Genomic DNA, 24,068 nt, shown 5'->3' with positions numbered 1-24,068 from the left:
TTGAGTCTTGATCATATGCCCTGCGAAGTATAACACCCCAATACAAATAATACTTTTTCTTAGCTTAAAATTTGATTTCGTTGTAAGTTGTTTACTGCTTTTTAAGCATATGCCTTTTATTTTCAGGGAATGATATTTTGTACTTATGATTTTAGGTTACTGTAAAAATTAAAATGTTAAATATAACTCAGTAATTGGGCAAAGTCGTTCAGAAAAACTTAAGATTTGTAAAAGATAAAAAACATGTCATGATTGACGGCTTTAAGAGCTTCAGGTCAACCCTATAGACAATTCATCTGGTGAAGGGAAAAAAAACAAGAAAGCTTTGGAATTTTCGAACACTACTTTTTTTTTTTCAAGATAAATGCTTACCCAATCCGAATGTGATAAAAAATTATAAATTACAATATTATTAAGGAAAATTTAACAAAATTTTGTTTAACTTTAAAATGTTCCAATATAAATTATTTTAGATAGAAATTGAAAAATAATTTTGTCTAAGCTTTCATTATTTAAATAAAATCTTATAGAATAAATGGCAGAATAAATAAACGAAAAATGTATATATATATATATATATATATATATATATATATTTTAAAACGGACATGATTATTTTAAGAATTATATAATTTGATCATTGACTTTGAAGCAAGAGGAGCCGGACAATTTCAAACTATTATATATATTTTTATTTATTTTATCGAATGGTGAACTTTTTTAACTAACTTCAATTTTTTTTTTTTTTTGTCTCTACCAATTTTCAAGTCACTCTTGTCATTGTATGAATTCATTGCGTGCAACCTTTTACTATCTTCTTTTTAGGGTTTTATTTCAAAATCAATAAAATTTAACGGTAATTTGTTTGGAGTTGAGAACATTTATTTTCAAGACTATCTATTTTTGATGAATTGATAATAAATTTTGGTGTAGGAATCAATATTGAAATAAAATAGATTTGATAACGTACTTGCACAATGCAAGTGAATATGAAAAGAAGAACGAAATCCAAAACCTAAAAATAAAATATTTGCATTTTTAGAAATAAAAAATATTTATTTAATAAATTTCATTATATAGAAAACAGAAAACACCATTGCATTGCCATTTCCTAGTAAGTGACCAGAAAAGGGTGAAAGAAAACTAATAAAAACATTTGGAAAAAAAAAAAAAAAAAAAAAAAAACAAGAACGATGTGTTTACTTGGAAAATCAGCAAAGTTAAAGCCTTCACTTTTCTTATACTGACACGCGCTCACGTGCTCACGCGCTCCAGAAGAAGAGAGAGAAACATCTACAGTAACCGGACTATTAGATTCGTTTACTGCCTACTCATTTTTCCTCTTGTTGCTCACATCACAGTAGGGTTGCAGCAGATAAACGCCAACACTCTCTTCTCACCTCCCCTTTTTTTTTATTTCGCAGCCCTCTGATACGTCAAAAGCCCTCTAAAACACTCTCTTCAAATTTTCTCTCTAAAACCCTATCTTTCTCTCTCGAACACTTATTGATTAACAATGGGGGCTTCTCTGCCTCCCAAAGAGGCCAACCTCTTCAAGCTCATCGTCGTAAGTCACGATTCCCTCTGTCTCTCTATCTTTTCTTATCGGTGTATCTGTAGGTTCAGTTTAGTATCTGCTAATATGAATAACGATACGATCGTAGTGCAGTGATAGCTGCTGATTCTTCAGTTCTTGCTTAGTTTTGATTGCGGCCTGTTTGGTTTGCTCTGGAATCAGATAAATTTAATGGATGGATTTTTTATTTTTCAAATTGGAAAATGTTGGGGCTATAGCAATTTTGTTTACTGTAAGCTGGTATTTACTTAGGGTTTTGTGGAGTGAGTGTCTGTCAATTGGAAGTTTTAGTGGGTCTTTTGGATCCATTGAATAGATATGGAAGGGTTTGACTTGAAGAAATGGGTTTAATTTTTAGAAGCGGAAGAAATGACAATTTGCGTACTGGCAGTGATAGCCTCTTTTTTATAAGGGAGATGGGATGTTCCTATTTATACATAATTTTGTTAGGTGAATTATATTCTAAACATGCATTCATGGACATAGATGCACAGCACCTAAAAGTACAAACAGTCAGTTTTGTGAGGTGTATTGCCAAAACCCATTTAGTGTTACTTTCTAAGAGCAATTGTCAATTATTACCGTACTAAGACTTCATTTGTTTAGCTGAAAATAACCTATCCCTGTATTTTTCCAAAAAAAATGTTTTCCTTGGAAAATTTTTTCCAAAGAACATACATTTTTTGTTCACAATATTGAAAATTTGTTGGAAGATACTAACGATTTTTATTTATATCCTAAGAATATTTAGACTTTTAAAAATTTAATATTTTATTTAATTTATTGTTGAATATGAGAAAAGAACACATAAAAAATGGTACCTTGTAGTTATCGCGGGCAGGTTGTTGGCGGCCACGGATGGTGATGGCAATGATGACTAGTGATTATGAATAATTAATTGATTGATAACATGTGTTTATATGTTTTTCTTTCATTATAATGAGTCCACCGAGGTTTGGAAAATAACTCTCCTTTTTGAAAAAGGGAAGTATTTTTCTTAAAAATGTCTTAGTTTTCTTTTGATTAGGAAAATACTTAACGTTGGCTTATTCTCTTGGGTTTGCCAAACACTAGATATGCAGCAAATGTTTTTCAAAATATTATCTTCCACGAAACAATTGGAGCCTAAATCTATTATTATTACCATTGGTTAAGCATTTGGTATTATCATGTGAACTGTGCTAATGCATCCATAATTTCATAGTATGTGTTAAGTCTAGTTCTATCTTCAAAATTATTTTGTTGACAAAAGTTATGTGCTTCATGAATCTGGAGGGCTTTTTGTAATTACCATTCATTGAATAATGACTTTGCATCTCACTTAATCATTGCAGAAATCATATGAAACTAAACAGTATAAGAAGGGATTGAAGGCAGCAGATGCTATATTGAAAAAGTTTCCAGATCATGGAGGTATTTTATTCGACTTTTGAAATAAATTTTACTTATTGTCGGCAAAATGAAGCTTAATGTTATTAGGTAATTTTTTTTCGTCTGTATCACAAATGGCTCCCAAGAATATATGAAGCCATTATTCAGGATTCACCTGGTGAAATTCTGTTTTTGAATTCAAAATTTTCTGTTCATTTCTGAAGGTTTAACAATCTCATGAGCAGAAGGAATTGATGCTTGCTGAGTCAAAAATCGAAGATGATGTTATATACTGTAAAAGAATAAGTTTTTAGTGGTGGAGATATAATTTAATTGAATTCAATCTTGAATATAACTTTAAGCATTTCAACAAGTTATTTTGGCATGGCAACTGTAAATGCATCTTTCTAAGTCGGAAAATTAGGCAAAGCCAAATGGCAATATGTTTTAGTAACTTTCAGGGTAATTGGTGATATAGTAGGTGAAAGTCAAAGTAACAATTGTTTGCAATCAGCTTCTAATTTTCAAGTATTCCTTTTATCTGCACATAGTTTGAGTCTCTTACTAAAGAATGACGCCACATAATTTGAGATTGAATTATTGTCAAATTCACAAAATAATATGAGATTTACTGGTTAGTCATAGAATGTGGTGTGGTTATGGACGATGTTGCTGTTGACAAAAATGGTAATGGTTGAGTTTTCCTCAGATTTTCTTAAATTATATTTTGTGGCTGTATGTTTGTCAAATGTGGTGGTTATGAGAATTTCCTAGGTCTCTTTCTTAAATTATATTTTATGGCTGTACGTTTGTCTCTGTGATAGTTTTGGTGAATACGAGTAACATGGAAATTCCATGCTTCATGTCTTTATAGTTTGAAATTTCACATAAATTGCCCACCTTTTTTTTAGTATTTCTTTTTTTTTTTTTTGAAGTCACCACATTTGTTCGTCTCATATTAGTTTTTATTGATTTTGGTTTTTCTTTTCTACTAGAAACTTTATCAATGAAGGGTTTGACATTAAATTGTATGGATCGTAAATCTGAAGCATATGAACTTGTCCGGCTTGGCCTAAAGGTTGAGATATTCTATCTGATTATTACAGCATTTTCACTTTGTCTATTTTCTCATGTATAGTTATTTGCTGACATGGTTTTGGGGTTTGTGTTTGTGTTTTATGCAGAATGACCTCAAAAGTCATGTTTGCTGGCATGTTTATGGTCTCCTTTATCGGTCTGACAGAGAGTACAGGGAGGCTATCAAATGCTATAGAAATGCTTTGAAAATAGATCCAGACAATATTGAAATACTGAGGGACTTGTCACTCTTGCAGGTACCTATATACTAATATTTACTTATTATTGCTTAAGTATTAAGGTTATTTGAGGAGGATATCAGGGAGAAAGTGTGGCCCAAGCTGAATCTGCATGAAAAGTTCATCATCTCTTGTGCAAGAAATTTTAATAACTCCATTTTGGACTGCATTTTATTCTGCCTAGCTGTCGCACATCCTAACCCTTCGTCTGTACATGCTAACATAACATTTGTACCAAGTTTGTCACGCATTCTTACTGGTTTGCTTCAACATAATAATAGATTTTTCTTTTTCCTTTCTTTTTGTATGTTGCAGGCACAAATGCGGGATTTGTCTGGATTTGTTGAGACTAGACAACAGCTTCTGACCTTGAAACCAAATCATCGAATGAATTGGATCGGCTTTGCTGTTGCTCACCATTTAAACTCAAAGTACAGTTTGATCTTTGTATTCAAGAAGTTTGTTAATTATTTTCTTATTCATTATAAGAAATAGTTGAATCTTGTACTTAACTTTGTACCATGTTTTTCTAGATATTCAGAATTCTAGGAAAATGGATTATTAAATTATTTTTTTGACAAATTCCCACTTGTATTTGCAGTTAGTATTTCTTTCCCTGCTCAATCATAATGTAGTCCCTTCCCCCCTAGTGCAAGGATATATGTTATCTTGACTTTTGATTTAGAGTCTTCTCCTTGCTGTTTTCCTGAAAAGATACTATTTTCTTTGTTAGTGCTACAAAAGCAGTTGAAATTCTGGAAGCATATGAAGGGACACTGGAGGATGATTATCCTCCTGATAATGAACGATGTGAGCATGGGGAAATGCTTCTGTACAAGGTATTATAATGGATTTCGTATGTACAGCTCATATGCACTCAGTGTGTTCTTTAATTTGTTTAGTGTGTCAGAGTAGAATCTGCTGTCAATTTCTTCTATTTTCTGTGCTAAAATACAAAATGGATTATTTATTTTCTCTTTGGCATCGAGGTTGAAAAGTACTTTTGAAAAAGCTCCTGTTCTCTAAAACAGTTTAACTTTCAGTATACGTTGCTTGAAGCTTTTAATTTTCTTGATGATTCTCACTATATGATTTTGGAACAGCAACTTCAAGCATGTTAGTTTGAACAGTCTGATATTCTCTTTACTAGTAGGATGGTTATTCAATTTTCAAAATGACATGTAATGAAGAACTTAAAAAAAACAGACTTGGTTATGTTAGCTGGCAGATAATGTGACACAGCATCCCATGTCTAGGATGACTTGGTTTGAATAGGTTTGATGAGTTGGAGCTGTGCCAAAGCCTTGGCTGTGCTGGCAGAAGAAAAATTGTGTAGATTAGAAATGGAAGTTTGAATTGGAAACTATATTTATAATGCACATATTCTTTCCTGCATATATTTGAACACAAAATTGGAAAAATTTTGTTGAAGTCATTTTTTCTTTTTAACAGACTTGTTTATCCTGATGCTTTTGCAAGTCTCTTGTAAATTGTCACACATAACTCAAAAATTATAGGTTTATTTTTCTTCTGAAAATTATTGAGTTGTTGACTTTTCTTGTCAGGACTGACTATATGAGTTAGCAGTGTGTTTGAATTTCCCTTTTTTGGGTTGCATATTTGGTGTTAAACAGAAGTCTCAGAAGTATATTGACGGTGATTTTTACCATGTTCTTTTACCTCCAGATCTCTTTATTAGAGGAATGTGATTTTATTGACAGAGCTCTTGAGGAGTTGCACAAGAAAGAGTCAAAAATTGTAAGTGTACAATGTAAATAGGTGGCTGCGTGGCAAACCTTAATGAACTATGAGCAGATGGCTGACATTTACTGGCTTGATGTGGATTTAGGTTGACAAATTGACATACAAGGAACAAGAGGTCTCTCTACTGGTGAAGCTTGGTCGCCTTGAAGAGGGTGCTGAATTATACAGGGTGTTACTGGCCATGAATCCTGACAATTACAGGTAATTTTGTAATCTTTCGCCATCTGGAAAATAAATACCTATATCGCATGCTACAGATGCATGAAAATTCAGGTTAATAGACTGCAGAATAGATGTTTTCTGGATGAAGATGTCTTTTTTCTCTTAGAAAACAACATTAACTCTAGCAGAGATGTCTATTGTGAGAATAGAAATCTTTTTTTAGTCTTTCGATAATCCTTTAGGTGCCTTAATTGGTAAACTTGATTATTTTTCTGACATCATAATGTTATATAAATTTTAATAGTGATGTTGCAAAAGGACATACATGTCATTGATGCATGGGCCAATTGTTGCATTCTATTTGTCAATAGCAAATGACTTCTTTTTGCAGTTTTTTCTCCTGCTTAAAATTTAATGCAAGAAGGGCAAACAGAAAGAGGAAAGTAACAACAGAAGTGCTAGAAATTAATAGTTATAGATTGCTAGTTAGATGATTGGTAGGTAAGCCAGTGATGAGGCTGTATGGCACCTTTTGCATGAGACCCATAAAAGCCTCATTGCTGCAGACAATTTTAATCATCATTTCCTACTCTTGCTGTCCTGTGATATGCATATAGTTCTCCTAATTTTTTTTTTTTTTGTTAATATTGCGTTTCTCTTATTTCATCATCATCTAGAATTTTCTCATCAAAACGAGTGATTGTTTACAAAAATTTGTCCTCTGATTTTGAAGAATATTGCCAAGCCTGCTGGACTTGACTTCTTTGGATTGTAAGATTTTGTATATTTCGTAATTAGAGCTTAGCATAGTGATGAAAATATTAGGTGTTGAACTTGGATAGGAAAATAAAATGCATCTGAGAATAAGAATCCTAATCTACAAAAGTTGAGTTGATAAGTTATTAGTTGGCTTAAAAGACTCTCTCTCTCTCTCTCTCTCTCTCTCTCTCTCTCTCTCTCTCTCTCTCTCTCTCTCTCTCTCTCTGGTGTGGATTTCTCTGAATTTTGGTTACTAGTTTCTACCTCTACCTTTTAGATGGAATCTAATCTTGGTGCATTCTTTTCCTCTGTCCAGATACTATGAAGGTCTACAAAAATGTGTTGGGCTGTATTCAGAAAATGGCCACAATTCTGCTGATGAAATTGTTAAGTTGGATGAATTGTACAAATCACTTGGTCAGCAGTATACTTGGTCATCTGCTGTTAAGGTGGCACATGTTCTGACATTGTTTGAAGTGATATTTGTTGTTCTTTTGTCTAGAGTAGAAAATTTATTTTTGGCTTGTTAGTTTTTAAAATCTATTTCCTTACTCTTTTTTTTTTTTTGAACTTTGTTTCCATTGTAATGCACCTTGCCCTAAGGCTCAAGTCCATATGTAGAATTTATGTGGTGTCAGGCAAATAAAGTTGAAGATGTTCTGGCGGTGGCTAGGGGAAAGATTAATTGAAATAGAGAAACATATACATCACTGCATGAAATTCATTCCTACCCCTTTGCACTGCTGGATGCATAATCCAACCCCTTAGTATTTTCTTCCTGAAAAAAAAAAGAAAAATTCCGGGGTTGGGGACAAAAAGCAGCGGAAAGACACTTCTTTTCTCTTGTTTTTCTGGTTATTCGGAGCCTGAGGCCTTCTATTCCTCACCCACCCTTGATGCTGTATGGTTTGTATATTTGAGAAATGTTTATCTGTGCGATTATGTTAGTATGGATATCTGGTGTTGGAAGTTTATCATGACATGGTTTTTTATCCTCATCCCCTCCCCAACTTATCGTTTTGGATATTTTTTTTGTACATTTGCATGTGGCTTACTCTATCCTGTGTCTATCTTTGTGTCTCTCTCTCCCCCTCCATATTTTAGAGAATACCACTCGATTTTCTCCAAGGAGACAGATTTCGTGAAGCTGCAGACAATTATATTAGGCCCCTCCTTACCAAGGTACTGATAGTTATGTTTTGAACTATTCTCGTTTTCTATTTCTGGGGTAATGTTTTATTTTTTTGGTGCTTTCAGGGTGTTCCTTCATTATTCTCAGATCTTTCTCCCTTGTATGATCATGCTGGCAAGGTAAAGTTTTATTATTATTACTATTTTTTTGGCATCTTAGTTATTTGGAGGTTTTAAAATCATTGGTTAGTTTGGTTAGAAACATTTTGCTGCGGTGATACAGGCAGACATACTGGAAAAACTTGTGCTTGAGTTGGAGCATTCAATTAGAATGACTGGGAAATACCCTGGGAGGTAATTTCTGCATGTATTTTATTGCATCTGGCGTTGAAAACCTAAATTCAAAAAACAGAAGGAAAAATCCTCAGGTTATACTGCATTGGGCTTATGGTTCTTTTGCTCAGACTTCCATATTAGCCTACTTATGCTTATTAGCTGTTCTGTGATTTTATCCTGATTACCTGTAATGGCTTTGATGTTCATTGGATGGCAATTGTTGTTGTCATTTCTGGTTTTCAAAGAACTGTTTCTAAAATTAAATAAGATTAATCAATTTTTGGTATGTGAAACTTTCAATCCTTAATATTGTTGTGTCATAGATTTGAAGTAATGAGTGCAAACAAGGAAGTGGTTACAAAGCGAATCATGTCGCAGTTAGAATTTCCCTGTTATTCATTTTCTAGCATGTTTATGCATTTGTGAGGACTCAAAATTAGCTGCCATTGTGAAAACTGTGAATCAAATCCTGATTGGATCTTAATTAGAGAATATTTGATGCACATTGATAATTAATTTTTCTACTGTTTTGTAATAATGTCTTGCTTCTTGTGTCTTCGAAGTCTCATTGAAATCCTGGTGCCTTCCTTTTGTATGGAGTGCAGGGCAGAAAAAGAACCTCCTTCGACACTTATGTGGACTTTATTTTTCTTGGCTCAGGTTCAGTCTCATAGCATGCATAAATCATTATCTGTCATCGTATTTTTTCTAAAATTTTCTTTATTTTTTTTTTACAATGCAGCATTATGACAGACGGGGACAATATGACCTTGCTCTTACTAAAATTGATGAGGCTATAGTGCACACTCCAACAGTCATTGATTTGTACTCAGTCAAGGTTTGTTTTCTCCATCCACCCAACTGTAAATCTTTGTCTGCAAGTCTCATCCAATCAATCTTAGACCTTCCTTTGTATCTATTTCTCTCTTTCCTTTTCTCTTTTAGGGTCTATCGTTGCCCATTTCTCTTTCCTTTTCTCACATTGATTTCACTGTCAATCTTATGTTGCTTTTGATGTTCATTTAAGAAAAAAAATACAGAGATGTGAAGATTTTTACTTTTGTTGTCCAAAAGTGCTAATTTAGGAAATACTGACGTAGGATTTTCTTTAGTAAGCAATATTCACTGAAGGTGCACCAAAGAGAAGTTTCCGCTGGTGCCCTAATATCTAAATCTTCTGTGTGTTTGATCAGAGTCGGATTCTGAAGCATGCTGGTGATTTGGCAGCTGCTGCAGCATTGGCAGATGAAGCAAGATGCATGGATCTTGCTGATCGCTACATAAACAGTGAATGTGTCAAACGTATGCTGCAGGCTGATCAGGTTTTGAAGCTGATATTTACCTTAGATTTTAATTCCCACATGTTGTTGTTTGTTTTTTGTGCTTTGTCCTATGGAGCTTGTTTATGTGTTCTTGTGTTTTATATTGGATCCTTTTTCCCCCCTGAAGGTGGCTTTGGCTGAAAAAACAGCTGTATTATTCACTAAAGATGGGGATCAGCATAATAACCTTCATGACATGCAGTGCATGTGGTCTGTCTCCCTTTACTCCTGACATTGATTTATTTTGAGTTTGATAATTTATTCTGTATATACTTGGTGTTCAATGATATTCTGTGGTGAAAGGTACGAACTTGCTTCTGGTGAAAGTTATTTCCGCCAAGGTGATGTTGGACGGGCGCTGAAGAAATTTTTAGCTGTGGAGAAACACTATGCTGATATCACTGAAGACCAATTTGACTTCCATTCCTATTGCTTAAGAAAAATGACTTTACGTGCCTATGTAGCAATGCTTAAATTTCAAGATAGGTTGCATTCGCATGCATACTTTCACAAAGCAGCAGCTGGAGCTATAAGGTACCACACATCTTTCATAACCATGAAGTAGATTTTTATATCTGTTCTGTTAATTTTTCCTCCATCGATTTGTGGATATGAAGTATGGTTGAGTGGGAAGGGATTCTTTACAAACATTTCACATTTCATACTGCATGCAGTGTTTTATTCCTTTTCTCAGATTAGTTGATTGTGCCTCTGCCAAATTGCCAATCAGTTCAAAATGTAATATCAGATAATGTTATTGTTACCTCGTAATGCAAAATGGTTGAAAATGTTTGTTCACAGGATGAAAGTATATGAATATGGGCAAGTCTTTATTTGATTTCCAGTTGAACAACTGCTTCAACTTATGTGCTGTTTTGGTTATGTCCAGCAGTGTTGCCTAGATGTTTGGAGCAGCCGAGCAGAGGATGTGCTTTTTTAGTTGCTTGTTATTTATACTTCTAATAGATTGTTCTATGACACATGCCTGGGCCAGTGGCTTCCATTGACTGTGAATTGTGGTGCCCTGGGGCAGCTGTCTAGTGGGGTTGTGTTTGTGTCAGTTGCCCTCTTTAAACTACATCCTCGTGTCTTGAGTTGATTGCCTTGTACATGAGGGTTGAGGTGGGAACCTTGATCCCTACTAGGTGAAAACTGAGGTTTTGGTTAGACTCCTTTTCCTTTTTGCAATAAATTATTGCTGTGTCAAAGGAGGAATTAGAGGCTTGAATTAGAAGTCAAATGATTGTATACTATTCTAATAGGGTCTGAGGAACATTAGATTTGAAAGGAGGCATGCAAGAATTTGATGGTAACTGAACCTGGTTCTGGAATAGTGCTTCTCTATCTGAACTCTTTGTATTGAAAGAGACTCCATTTCATGCGAGATTTAATAGAGTAGTCAGAATACCATATTTATTTGTCAGTCTGAAATTAGATTGAGATTCATGTCTCACACATTGCCTTTGCATGTGATGCTTCTTCAATAGCTTGATGCTCAAACTTTGTTTTGCATTGGAATTGAGCTGTCCATGTACCATTTTAGTTTTTTTTTGTAGTGGATAATGCTTTTAACTGCTGCAGCAATTTGTTGTTTTGCCTTATTGACATGTTTTTCTTTTTCGTTTTGGTTAAAACATTCTCCTTTCCTTTGAATCAACTTCTTGAAGTTTTGCATTTAAGAATATCTTTATTGACACGTCCATAAATTTTATGGTGCAGATGTTACATAAAATTGTATGATTCTCCTTCCAAGTCGACAACTGAAGAAGATGATGAAATGTCAAAGTTGCCGCCTTCTCAAAAAAAGAAGATGAGACAGAAACAAAAGAAGGCGGAAGCTCGAGCTAAGAGAGTATGTTACTTGTAGTCTGTGGCATCTAAGGCATCATTCTGTTGAATGATTTTCATTTTTTATTATATATTTTTCTTTTTTCAGGAGGCAGAGGTAAAGAATGAAGAATCAAGTGCTGGTGGTGTATCCAAGTCAGGAAAACGACATGTTAAGCCTGTAGATCCTGATCCAATTGGTGAAAAATTACTGCAGGTTCCTTCTTGTTCCTGTTGATTTCTTTTTGTTCCTGATGAATTGTACTGTCTGATGTGGATGAATTATTCAGGTTGAAGATCCATTGTCGGAAGCTACAAAGTACTTGAAGCTGCTTAAGAAAAGCTCACCTGACTCTTTGGAGACTCACCTGCTTTCATTTGAAGTAAATATGAGGAAGCAGAAAATTTTGCTTGCACTGCAGGTACTTTTTTCTTCCATAGTTGATAACACTCTTGCCACTAGCGATGTCAACTGGTTTTACAATGTCATGTGCATCGAATGTGTAGAAGTAATGTTTCCTTGGTTTGCTATCATATTTTTATACCTTTTCTGTAGGCTGTGAAACAGTTGCTTAGGTTGGATGCTGAACACCCAGATTCTCATCGCTGTTTGGTGCGTACATATTTTATACAACAAATCTATTAACTCATCTTTGTCATTTTTGAATTTATATGTTGTTCAGGTTCATGTTATTCATTTGTGTGATGGATGTAATGGCAATCATAGTAGCAGGCATTTTAACCAGTGTTGATTGTGAGCTTTATGTGCTGCAGATAAGATTCTTCCATAAAGTGGGCTCATTGGCTGCTCCAGTAACAGATGCGGAGAAACTTATTTGGAGTGTCTTGGAAGCAGAGCGCCCATCAATCAGGTTCTCTTTGAATTTCTTCTTCCCCCTTGTGTGTATAGAATAATATTATTAGATTTATTTCTCCTGGGATAATTTTGATTGTGCACTAGATGCTAATCCTTTTTCTGTTTGTTTATAGTCAATTGCATGAGAAATCTCTGATTGATGCCAACAAAGTTTTCCTTGAAAAACATAAAGGTCATCCCCCACCTTTTATGCAACTTATTTGCACAAGTATATGGCCATCTATTCATCTATGGTGTTTTTGTGCTGACTTTTTTATTGGTTTTTGCAGATTCTTTGATGCATAGAGCTGCAGTTGCAGAAATGTTATATGTTTTAGAACCTAATAAGAGATCTGAGGCTATTAAATTAATTGAAGATTCTACCAACAACCTTGTGCCAGTGTAATGATTCTTGTTAATGTGCAATCTTATTTTCTAAATTGTCTGTGTTTTAGTTTGGTACTTGAGGTGCATATCTTTTTATGGACTAAAAACGCTGAATCTTTTTTCCTTTCTTTCATGTTTTTATAAATCTATTTCATCTATTTACTCAGAAGTGGAGCATTTGGAACGATCAAGGACTGGAAACTCAAAGACTGCATCGCGGTCCACAAGCTGCTAGAAACAGCTCTCAGTGATCATGATGCTGCATCAAGTAAGAATCAAAATTGTGTATATATATATATATATATATAGATTCACTAGGCTGGAGGGCTTGAAAAACCAATTATCCAGAAACTATTCTAGGAAAAGCCACCTTCTCCATATCATTCTCAGGGATGTCTCAATGCTGCAGCTGTTATTTATCTAGCTAGTTAGTTGCTCTGTTATCTTCTCAGTGGAATTGAACTTGTACCTCCAGCTGCTTCTGAAAAACTGCAGACATGCATGCGAAATTTTGCCACCCCTTGTCATCATAGGAGATGCCACCTAAGAATTGACCTTCAAAATGACCTGCCTGTAACCCTTTTCCAAGCAACCTATAAACCAACAATGACTGACCGTATCTCTGCCAAAGTGCACAAACAATGTCCAGATGGACCACAAATCCCCCACACAAACCATAGCAAGAATCTCACATAACCCCACCACTCAATTTCACCAGGGTTGACCTGGGGACAGTCAGTGTTGAACTGAATTCAACCAGCAGTGGCCTCTCCCAACCCACAAATGAAACTTTATGTAGAACTTTGCCACTGACATGAACCTTGCGAATCCATAAATTGTCCACCTTGCTCTTATAGTTCTTTGATATAGCAAACTTGCCAGTCATGCTTGTATCTGTTCCTTGAAAGATTATCTCATGCTCCGCCATAACCACCATGAACTGTTGCAAATCTTGTACCCTAATCAGAATTGCTGTGGCCATGGATACACACCCTCTTAAAATATAGACAAAACCTAATCATGCATCATCAAATGTCTCATAACTTTCATTCTATGGATATTTGAATGACTGTAAAAGTGCCAAATTATAAAATATTGGAATTAAGCAAGTAAAAAATGCTTTGGATGTAAATAGACCCCAAATGTTTTCAGAATAACGCATTATAACTGCATTGCTAGATAAGTGAAAATGGATAGTAGGAAATCATTTTTGCAATCTTCACTTGATCTAGATAAACATTTGAAAATAGGGAAACATCTTTTTGGCTCTAGATATTAAATTTTCATTTTTGCAGGGTGGAAGGTGCGTTGTGCTGAGTACTTCCCGTACTCTACATATTTTGAAGGCAGCTGCAGCTCTGCCATGCCCAACTCTGTGTACAATCTAACAGGCAAAAACCCTGAGAATGGGAGTGCAAGTCATCCCGGAGTTGGAAAAATTGCAGATTCTATTGCATCAAATGGAAAACTAGACGCTTTTAAGGATCTCACCATCTGAAAGTCATGTTGAATGCATGCAGCATCTAACGCACAATTGTGCTAAGATTTAATGGGTAGAGCATATAACCAAACAACGGCAGGAAACTACATTTTTAGGATATTGGATTTGCTTCTGCTGACAGTGGAAGATCATTTTGGGGTTATGTGCAAATGGTGTCAATCCCCTCTACTGCTCTCAGTTGAAATTTTCTACTTTTAGCTGTTCTACTGGCCCAATTGTTCGATGCATTCATTTGCAAATGTGTATAACATACTCCTATTATCTTTTTAGGGTTTGATTTTTTTTTTTTCCTTTTAATTAACTCACTACTAGGTGAGATCTAGACAAGGGTGGTTCTTTTGGGTTTTCACCAATACTTTGAGGTCAATCATTTTAGGTAAGGGGAGCACTAGAGTTTTTTTCTTTTTTTCCAAGTACTGGTCTTACATACGGTCAGCATAGAACAATTTCTTGTAGAGCTGATCTTCAGAGCTTGTTGTACTTTTTGCCCAATTCTATTTAATGCTTTTATTGTATAAACAGTTAAACACTATACTGAAAAATTTTGCTACAAGATTCATATAATAGCATGTTCAGTTTTGCTGCTTGTTTTGGACATTCAGAGAGCCAAATTTCCCTTTTTTTTCTTTATGAATATGCTTCTGATGCTTTTGGTACGTGGAAAGTATGCTTCCAAGTCCTTTTTCAACTCCATCCGGTCAAATTGGAATCATGTGTTCATGTTTCGTACAAGGTCTTCAAAATTCTACGTATCGTTCATCTCTATTATTTTAAATTGTGTGAAATAAACTCTAAAATTGAATTTCGCTTTCTAAATTATTTCAAAAATTACTGACTACATATCTTTAAGAGCTATAAAGACGCCCCATCTTTGAGTTGAGAAATCAGCAAGTCATCCAACGTTATGCATCCTTGTTTGAACAATCAGACTATGAATGTGAACAATGTTATGGCAAACTGTCGTAGATATTTTGTTTTAGTTTTCGTAATTATTGGCAACAAACTATATTTGTACTGTAATATGCGAGCTGATAGAATACCAAACTTACACGTCCATAGGCATACTATTGACTCAATGGTTCAAGCCATGAAACTGAAAGATTCCGATGTTAGCTTCACTTCAAAAGACAAGAATATTCTGTAAAAAAGAAACATAAAAAGAAGACAGATAACATCTTTGTTATTTCCATGGAAGTAGGGAGGGGGTGGGGCGAAAAGCGAGATGCTTACTTGTCTTGTATCATGCAATTACAAACTTTCAGATAGATTTAAAAGCTAATGCTAAGGCCAAAACAACAACCTGCAGTTGCCATTTACATTACTCTAAAACAAAATTTAGTTTGCTTGGGGATGAGTGCGCTTCATCAGTATCTACCCCAGGGCTTGAGACAACAAATCCCATGTAATAAATTCAGCTGATCCGTTACCCATCATTCTCACTTGCTCTACTGCTATGTCGAGTCTCCTGCCGATGGCAGAGGACCACTGCTGTCACCAAGCTCACTTTTACAGAGGGGACATGATGCATTAATCTTCAACCACTTATCGACACATTCCACATGGAAGACATGGGAGCAGGGTAGCTCCCTCAGTTCTTCATTGTCGATGTATTTGTTCAAGCAAATGCAGCAAATCTGTACCAGATTGGTAGGAAAATGAGCATATTAGTTTTAAAGCAATTGCTCATAAGTAATATTTTTATTGCTCTCACCTTGTAATGAACATGATAATGGTGTTATCTTAATGTAAAAAAACCATATCCTTTTTCATTTTTCTTTGTTCAATTTCAAGGAAAAGAAAATATGTGAAACTTCAATTTCATAATGAATTATACTTTTGAGCATTTAAGTTTGTCTTCTCCAGCTTGGATGAAAATAAGGAAACCACAAGTACCACTGCAAGCCCTTCTAATTTTTCTACCAACACCGACTTTTTCTTTGGTTAGCATAAGAACATTATCTAACATCAACTTAGTAATAAAATAATTAATAATTTAAAGTACACTGGAGTAAAAATAGACAAAAAGTTATTGATTGCAATTCTGCTAAGGTTTTACTCAATATAGACTATATAGTAGAGCTAGTTTACTATGAAATTGAAGCCATGCATCGAACTTGATTCCTCAAAAAAAATCACGAAATAGAAGGAATTATTGCTATTCAAAAAGTAAAGTCATTATATTCCAGCCATTGAACTTACCGCATCTTCTCCTGATATTTCACGCTCGTTTTCTGTCCCTGCAGCCAATACTCCACCCTCACTATTCCCTGAGTTGTCATGATCATCTTCATTTTCACACTTCTGTAACTTGAACTTGTAGGTTGGCAAACTATTGATGGATTCTGTAGTGGCGCCTCTAGTGTGAGAAAAATCCTCCCGGAAGCCTAGGAGAGAGATTATGCAAGGCAAGCAGCAACAAATTGTTGCACATAGTATAAATGGCATGGCATATCCTATACAGCTAAAAGTAAGGAACACTATACATAATCTGCAAGGAAGCCAACAAAAAGTAAGGAACTCCACCAAGGTAAAATCAAATAGGATGCAAAAGAATAAATATCAGCAGATCGTACTTGTACAATTTGGGGGCATCAGTGGGAGTAGAATGACCTCCAAAAATCCACACATTGCCCACAACAAACCACACTGCAAAGAAGCAATCTAGGGCCATCTTGAAATTGTCCATTAGTCCATTGAGCCTGCAAACACAGGGACAATAGCATGATTACATTATAATCTACAGATGGAATTATTTGAACTCTGCCAAAGTAAATTAAAGTGCACTCCATTTTCCATTTTGGGAACAATCTAAAATGATTTTCTGCTTCAATTTTATAATACAAAGTTCGTAAACTATAAAAACCACATTAATCAATATAGCTAAATCAATCAAATAAACTTAGTTTTATGACTTCCAATGGTGCATCCTAATGAGTTCAGTGCTAAAAACAGTCTTCCCAAATCTCACAAACTCGCCTCATTCAATAATATAATCATAGTAAGTGTTGCAATATGTTGATTAGTAATTAAAAATGATACATTCTATTCCCAGAGATTACTGAAAATTTATCAATTCTGTTTTTTTTTTTAAATAGTGACATCGTTCTTCATAAATGCCAGATTTTCGAGCGCAGTGAGAGGCTTCAGGTAATTTGACCAAATTGTAACCCAAGTTTGTCTAGTGCATGGGCAACAACCCATGCTGTTTTACAGACTAAAAGGCATTAAAATGATGCAAATAACATCCATTGGGATCAACAGGCACTTCCCTGAGATTGCAAGGATGAGAGCCCATGAGGAGAATCCTTGTACCTGATTAACTTAAGGGCAGGGCATGGCTGTTAGACAGCAACCTGCCTCTTTCAGTTCATCTCTGAGAAGTACGGATACCAAACATTTGCCTACTTTTGTACTTGACATGATTCCTAGGTTGGCAAGGAATAAAAAGTACCTCTCTTTGTGAAGCTTTCTCTGGATCAAAGTTACATCTCTATGCAGTATATAACTATTAAAATTTGGTTTCTGAGTATTTCTATCACAAGCCAAAAGAGCTTAATTGAGTAACTTGTCTGCAAATTGGGGAAAAGAAAAATCTCAAACTTTACTAAAATGAAGTATTTTCCCTTTTTATCACTCAATTCACTCCACCATCACTTTCACATTCGATACCACACAGTAATTAGGAAACAGGAATCAAAGAATTATTCATATAAAGAAATGAGAGGCTGAAAATTATAAATCAAAAAGGCATTACCGTGCAGCAAAGGGTTGTGCTGCTTGATCATTTATTGTTGCATCCGAGGAACGAAAGTTTTCCTCATCTGAAGCATGCATAACAGAAATGGCTGTATAAGATGTAGAGCCGGGAGGATTGTTCTGGGAAGTGCCTTGTAGCGACTGAACGGAATCTTGCTGGGCACTCTGGTTGCGGTTACGAAAACGCCAGTAAAGAATGGGAAGTGTTGCAACACAACCAGATGCATAACCCACAACCCATGCAAATAACGGGGCTTGTGGGTTTTCATCTCTAGACAACGACAAAACAACAACAGAAGCTATAATCTGACCCACAGTGACAAGTAGCTCAATGGAAATCCATAGCCCGGAGTTCAAAGGACTCCTGTGCCGATGATCATACCCATCACCTCTCCTTGCAAATGTTGGATTCCTAGAGCTTAATCGATTTAAGGGAGATGAAGAAGTTTGATGAGTAGGGCCACTTGCACTTGATGATCTCTCTTCACGTTGTGGTAAGTCCACTTCAGGAGGCTGATCATAATGAGATGAGTGTGATGAAGCATCATCATTTCTTGTTATGTCAATTATGTGCTCACTATCACCATGGCTCTCCATCCGTTCAATCAGCAAAGGGTGTTGGTCACTTAGGACGTTGCTATTTGGTTCAGAAGAAATAGCATCCATCTAAGTCTGATAACAGACTTAAAAGGCATGAAAGCATCTGTCTGTAAACTTTTCAATTTTATGACTAACTTTTCCCCTTCAATCAATGCTCAACGTGTCTGCGTCCTCAATTTGGCACTGCAAAAATCTCTATAGATTCGGTGTTTTTGTTTTTCTTTAAATATAAAGCTGCCACGAAAGAAAAAAGAAATAAAAATAACAAATAAAAAAAACTAGCTTAAAGTTCTTAACTTTTCACCAATGGAACTAATGCAAACACTATACATTATTACAAGTTATGATCATGATTATACAAGTTAACATATAAGCAAACCTGGCTTTCCAATAAAGACACAAAAGAAAATGGTAATTGTCAGTCAAAGCAGCAGTTACACCATATACACGAAACTCTTAATTCCAACAAACTCATGAACTACTTCCTACATTACTCGACAGCATCATCACAGTTAAGGTTAAAAACAAAATACTTCTTAACTTAGCAAGGATGCTCAGAACACATTAAAATTAACAATATTTTGTGTAGAAAAGTTAACCCAAAAACATGTTTAGAGAAATTTGAATTAAAAAAATTCTCTCATATACATTACAATATAATAGAGTATGGCTTTGGTATAATGGTAAAGTTACTCTACTTGTAACTTGGAGGTCATGGGTTAGCCTCTCTACAAAAAGGTAGGGAGAAGACTGCCTACATCGAAACCCTCCCCCTCTCCCCCCAAGAACCCTTCCCAGAGTCCACACATGTGGGATATTTCATGCGTGGGGTCGCCCTTTACACATTGCAATATATATAAAACGTAACAGCAAATTAGTTCTAGAACATTGCAAATTGATCATACACATTACATTTACAAGCAAATGCTGATTTGGTTAAGCAAGTAGAATGCTGATAAACACACAACTGCACTACGACTGAAAGACCCTCCAAGTATATAACCCATCTAAAGCAATTCAAAGTATCAAATGCATAAATAAACCTTAGGAAACAAAACCCATAAATCAAAACATCATTATGACAATATCTTCATAACAAATTCAGATAAAAATTGCAAATTCTTAAATCATTGACTTAAACGGACCAATAAAATTAATAACAGCTATCCCTTATAAAAAAAGTATAAGCCCACTAATAATTTTAAGAAAACTATAAATCATAATTTACAAATAATACAGGGGTGGATGATATAAAATCAAATGACAACAAGCAAAATTTGAGATATCGTACCAGATTTATATGAAAGGCTGATGCATAAGGTTACAAATGTTAGAGCCAAAAACAAGCTAAAGAAAGCGCCTTGAAGCTCGGTTTATTTTCTTTCCTTTTCTCTCATTTTCCCGAGAAAATCCAGCGTCAGCCTGTTTACTCCATTTGCTCACGCCAAACTCTCAGAGAGAGAGGGAGAGCTAAACCTTTTTTTTTTTTTCTTTTTATGTTTTTTTTTTTTCTCCTCTCCCGTTGTTGTGAAGAGAACGAGTGTAAGATTTGGATTTGGTACAGCAGTAAGAGGATTCGAAACCGTTGGATTCGTGGGAAATGAGATCATCAAGGTGGGTCCTTTGAAGCAGTGATCCAGCGGTTAATATCAGTTTGATTCACATAAACTTAAGTGGAAAGTGAAACTTACCCTTTGCTATTCCATAAGTTAAAGTATGGTTTTATTAATTTTTTTTTTCTTTTTTTGATTTGTTTTTCTTTTCATTTATTTTTTATTTTACAAAATTTGTGAATTCCGATTATTAATAACTTCAGCATATCTTTTGTGCTTAGGCATAAAAATTTCCCTAATAATTAAAACCAATTTTATTTAATTATTTTATTTCCGCTAACTAATAGAGTTAGGTCAAAATGAGAGAAAAAATTGTTAACTAAACTAACTACTTTAAAAGTGAGAGATAAACGAGGAAAAGGTGAAACTGCAACTGTACATAATAAACGACTTCTTGTTTTGCCTTACCTTCGTTCATGTCGTTCAATATAACCAATGTTGCCCTCAGTGAACGACGCTTATAGTTGAAAAAGCGTTTACCATGACGCTTATCAGTGAACGACGAAACGATGATTGGATTTTGCAATAGTTGAAAAAGCCCATGAACAAAAATGCTAGCGGGCTGGCTTCTGGGCCCAATATATACTGTATTATACATGGTAACAACAATAGGGCTTGACTTCTGTTTATGTGTTAGTTGGCCCATTTACCCTTTTGCTTTTTTATAATCTTTTTCCTTGACGTTTTTGGACAATTTATTTTTGTAATTTAACACCCTTTACATATTGAATATATATAATTTAATTTTTAAATCATATCACTTTCTATTAATTATTTTCTTATTTCGTTTATACAACTAATCCAGCAGATCACAGGTGAATGATCATACAATTTTAGTGGATTTTTTTTATGACATTAGGAAAAATATAGTGGTATAAACTAAGGCATAAATTGATAGAATAAAAAAATAAATAAAATTAACAAATGAAAATTATAAATATGACATATAAGTTTTATTTGTCCTTTAAAATGAAGTAATAGTTTCTCATTACTATAGATGCTACTAAATTAGTTTATTCCTAGTAATTAAATGCATTTAATGGAATCTTACCAAATGTTTGGTTTATTTTTCATTACAGTAGTATTTAATAGAACCTTAATTAATGTTTGGTTTATTTGTTCATTTTTTTAGGTTTGTATATCACTAATAATAATTGCTTTCATTTCTCAATAATTTATTATAATTTACAAATTAAGCGCGATATAGTTAATTCACTAAATAATTTATTATGAATTAGATAAATTAATAGATTTCTTAAAAAACGTGAAATATCCAAATGTAATAAATACTTAGAAATAGACAAAGTAATGCTCATAATAATTTGGATAATTAAAGTTAGTCAACTAATTGTGTTCTTGTTAGTTTTCTAACTTTGTGAATAAGAAAGGTCTCGAGTTAAAATTAATTTTCATCAATTCGGTGAGTTAAAAAAGAGGATTATATCTGATATCTTAATGAATAAAAATAAAAATAAAAATAAAAATTGATAATTGAGCTTGGAGATAGGCAGGCTTCGTGGGTTGGCAGCAAAAGAGGCCAGCACAAGTACCCAACTGCTATGCATATGAAATTTGAAAGGAGAACTAACTTAGCAGGATTGTCCAAGACGATTCTCAACTAAAGATAAAGACATATTGATAGGCTAGTTCAAAACTAGGGGTGTGCATGAGCCTAAAACAATATTGATACTTGTTTTTTTTTTTTTTTTAAATCATTCTGAATTTTTCACCAAAAAAAAAAAAAAGGTATAAATTTTGTAGTCACATTCTGAATCCGTCTCTAAAATAACTTCTTTTTTAAATAATTATAGATAATACTGATTTGTATTAAATTGTTCCACATTGACCTAAATTTTGTCCCACCCATTCTGTCATGAAGATCAGGTATTCCCGTTCTATGTTGTTTACTTGAAATTTTGTATGTTTTTCTTTTCTTTGTTTTTAGTGGGTAGGAGAGATAAGGGTGAACATGGTTCCGGAACTTGAACCGAAGATTGACGGTTTCAGTTACGGTTTCGAACCGAACGGTTACGGTTCTAGTTCTGGTTCTTTAATAGTTTCAAAACTTACGGTTCCGGTCAATTTTCCATCGAATTGCATAATTGTAAAATAAAAAAGTAGAGAGTAATTTTTCTTCAAAATTTAAAATTTAAAAAATTGTGAAATAATTTCTAAAAAAAATACCCTTAAAATATTAAAAAATGCTTGAACTTAATTTAATTTTTTTTAAAAAAAAAGACTTGAACTTAATTTATTCTTTTTTTAAAAAAAGTCTTCAACTTAATTTTGTGCGAAAATATGTAAATGGAATGAGTTATTTATAATAAATAAAAAAATTATTTTTCCACAAACTAGCCGTTATGTAGCCGTTTATAGTTGTTAAGAGGAGTAATTTGGAGATTTCACAAAACTATTTGAAAAATAAAAAAAAGCTGCTGGAACCGCCTGTTTGAACCAGTGAAACCGCCGGTTCTAGCCGTTTAACATAAAATTCAAAATCTGCTTGGAATCTCCGGTTCGAATCGTCGGTTCCAATCTGTTGGAAAAACAGTGAGTTCCGTAAGGTTGCGGCCGGTTCTTGAAACCGCCGGTTCACGGTTCAAAAAATGGTAGAATCAGAATCGAATCGTAGGCTACGGTTTCGATTTCAATTTGAACCGATTTTGATTTCCACCGATTTCAATTCTAATTCCCAACAATTTCAGTTCCCACTGATTCCAATTTTAATTCTCACTGGTTCAAAGTCGACGATTTCAATTCCGAAAACCGTAATATGGTGGGATGTAAGGAGACAAAAGGCATGACAGAGGAAAGTAAAAATAAATATGTTATGACATTTCTTAAAGCAATCATTTATTAAGCAATTATATCCATGTCATTTTTCCAGACAAGAAGGCATGGGAGAGGAAGGAAAAAATAAATATGATCTGACATTTCTTAAAGCTATCATTTATTAACCAGTTATATCCGCGTCAGATTTCCAGCTAAAAAAACATATGTATTTTCAAATAACCAATTGAAATAGGGAGACAATTAAGAAATATGTACTATTATTTAAGTACTAATAGATGAAAATAAATCAAAATTTTTTTCTATTAAATGTAACATTTGATAACATAACTTTTATAATATCAATTATACATTGAGAGAGATTTTTTATGAAACGATAAATACTTCAATATTTAACTTTTAGTTTTAATTAAATAATCATATCAATTTTTTTTTCTCCGAATTCAACTAATTAAATAAATTAATATCATTTTAAGTTAAATAATTATTTTTTATCAAAACTTATAATTTAAACTGCTACATGAACCATTGTCAACTAACCGCTGATATAACAGCTAACAGTTACATATTGCAATTTTAAATTTGATGTTTAAAGGTAGACAAAGTTTATAAATGTGTATACATACATATGCACATAGATATAGGTATAAATAGATATAGATAAAAAGGAAAAAAAACCCTCGATCCGTGTGTGTGTGTGTATATATTAGATTAGATAAATGGGTTTTTTGGTTAATACATTGGTAATTAAGTATTTGGATTTTTAAAATTATACTATTAATCATTGCATTTTAATTTTGTTATGTTAGTAAATCCCTCTGCAAAATAATTATTCCATTTTCTTTTAGTGAATATAAAATAATAATAAAAAAATGCAAGGATCAAATAATAAATTTGATTAAGAAATAGCCTCATGCATAAATTTCATCTCGTAGTTTCACCAATTATCTTTGTGGTCCAAAAACTTTACAGGAATTCATTATAACTCTACATATTTATCA

At 33.9% G+C, this 24,068-nt stretch overlaps 2 protein-coding genes across 4 annotated transcripts; one reads left to right on the top strand and one right to left on the bottom strand.

The window, feature by feature from the left end:
- The first annotated feature begins 1,343 nt into the window (after positions 1-1,343).
- EMB2753 (tetratricopeptide repeat (TPR)-containing protein) lies at positions 1,344-14,905 on the top strand. Of its 2 annotated transcripts, none has more exons than XM_012217906.4 (26): positions 1,344-1,567; positions 2,911-2,989; positions 3,943-4,025; positions 4,132-4,281; positions 4,579-4,694; positions 4,997-5,102; positions 5,950-6,021; positions 6,113-6,228; positions 7,265-7,397; positions 8,053-8,130; positions 8,206-8,259; positions 8,363-8,433; positions 9,021-9,075; positions 9,158-9,253; positions 9,609-9,737; positions 9,865-9,947; positions 10,041-10,271; positions 11,457-11,589; positions 11,674-11,781; positions 11,855-11,986; positions 12,121-12,177; positions 12,339-12,436; positions 12,555-12,613; positions 12,711-12,822; positions 12,978-13,075; positions 14,103-14,905. In XM_012217906.4, the coding sequence occupies exons 1-26, from the start codon at positions 1,517-1,519 to the stop codon at positions 14,303-14,305; spliced, it is 2,703 nt and encodes a 900-aa protein (XP_012073296.1). In that variant the 5' UTR covers positions 1,344-1,516; the 3' UTR covers positions 14,306-14,905. The 2 variants fall into 2 exon arrangements, with proteins under 2 accessions (XP_012073296.1, XP_012073295.1); XM_012217905.4 differs by having other exon boundaries at positions 12,975-13,075.
- Positions 14,906-15,462: 557 nt separating this feature from the next.
- On the bottom strand, positions 15,463-20,194 carry LOC105634944 (RING/U-box superfamily protein). 2 transcript variants are annotated; one of them, XM_012217903.3, is made up of 5 exons: positions 19,956-20,194; positions 18,063-18,898; positions 16,882-17,007; positions 16,508-16,796; positions 15,463-15,942 (listed from the first exon to the last, which is right to left on the bottom strand). In XM_012217903.3, exons 2-5 carry the CDS (start codon positions 18,728-18,730, stop codon positions 15,760-15,762), a joined length of 1,266 nt encoding a protein of 421 aa, XP_012073293.1. In that variant the 5' UTR covers positions 18,731-18,898; positions 19,956-20,194; the 3' UTR covers positions 15,463-15,759. The 2 variants fall into 2 exon arrangements, with proteins under 2 accessions (XP_012073293.1, XP_012073294.1); XM_012217904.4 differs by having other exon boundaries at positions 18,063-18,847.
- Between the last annotated feature and the right edge of the window lie 3,874 nt (positions 20,195-24,068).

Source organism: Jatropha curcas, chromosome 1 (genome assembly GCF_041381405.1).
Source record: "Jatropha curcas cultivar XTBG-Jc1 chromosome 1, XTBG_Jcur_1.0, whole genome shotgun sequence".
Classification (NCBI taxonomy): Eukaryota; Viridiplantae; Streptophyta; class Magnoliopsida; order Malpighiales; family Euphorbiaceae; genus Jatropha; species Jatropha curcas.
Note: the sequence above shows the minus strand (reverse complement) of the source record. Positions and strands in the feature narration are given on the sequence as shown.

Coding starts and splice junctions, on each gene's coding strand:
- EMB2753 (XM_012217905.4), top strand. CDS start 1,517: ATGGGGGCTTCTCTGCCTCCCAAAGAGGCCAACCTCTTCAAGCTCATC. Junction 6,022..6,112: donor ACAAGAAAGAGTCAAAAATT/GTAAGTGTACAA, acceptor ATGTGGATTTAG/GTTGACAAATTGACATACAA. Junction 9,076..9,157: donor CTTTATTTTTCTTGGCTCAG/GTTCAGTCTCAT, acceptor TTTACAATGCAG/CATTATGACAGACGGGGACA.
- LOC105634944 (XM_012217903.3), bottom strand. CDS start 18,730: ATGGATGCTATTTCTTCTGAACCAAATAGCAACGTCCTAAGTGACCAA. Junction 17,008..18,062: donor GCACAACCCTTTGCTGCACG/GTAATGCCTTTT, acceptor CTGTGTTTGCAG/GCTCAATGGACTAATGGACA. Junction 16,797..16,881: donor GATGCCCCCAAATTGTACAA/GTACGATCTGCT, acceptor GCTTCCTTGCAG/ATTATGTATAGTGTTCCTTA.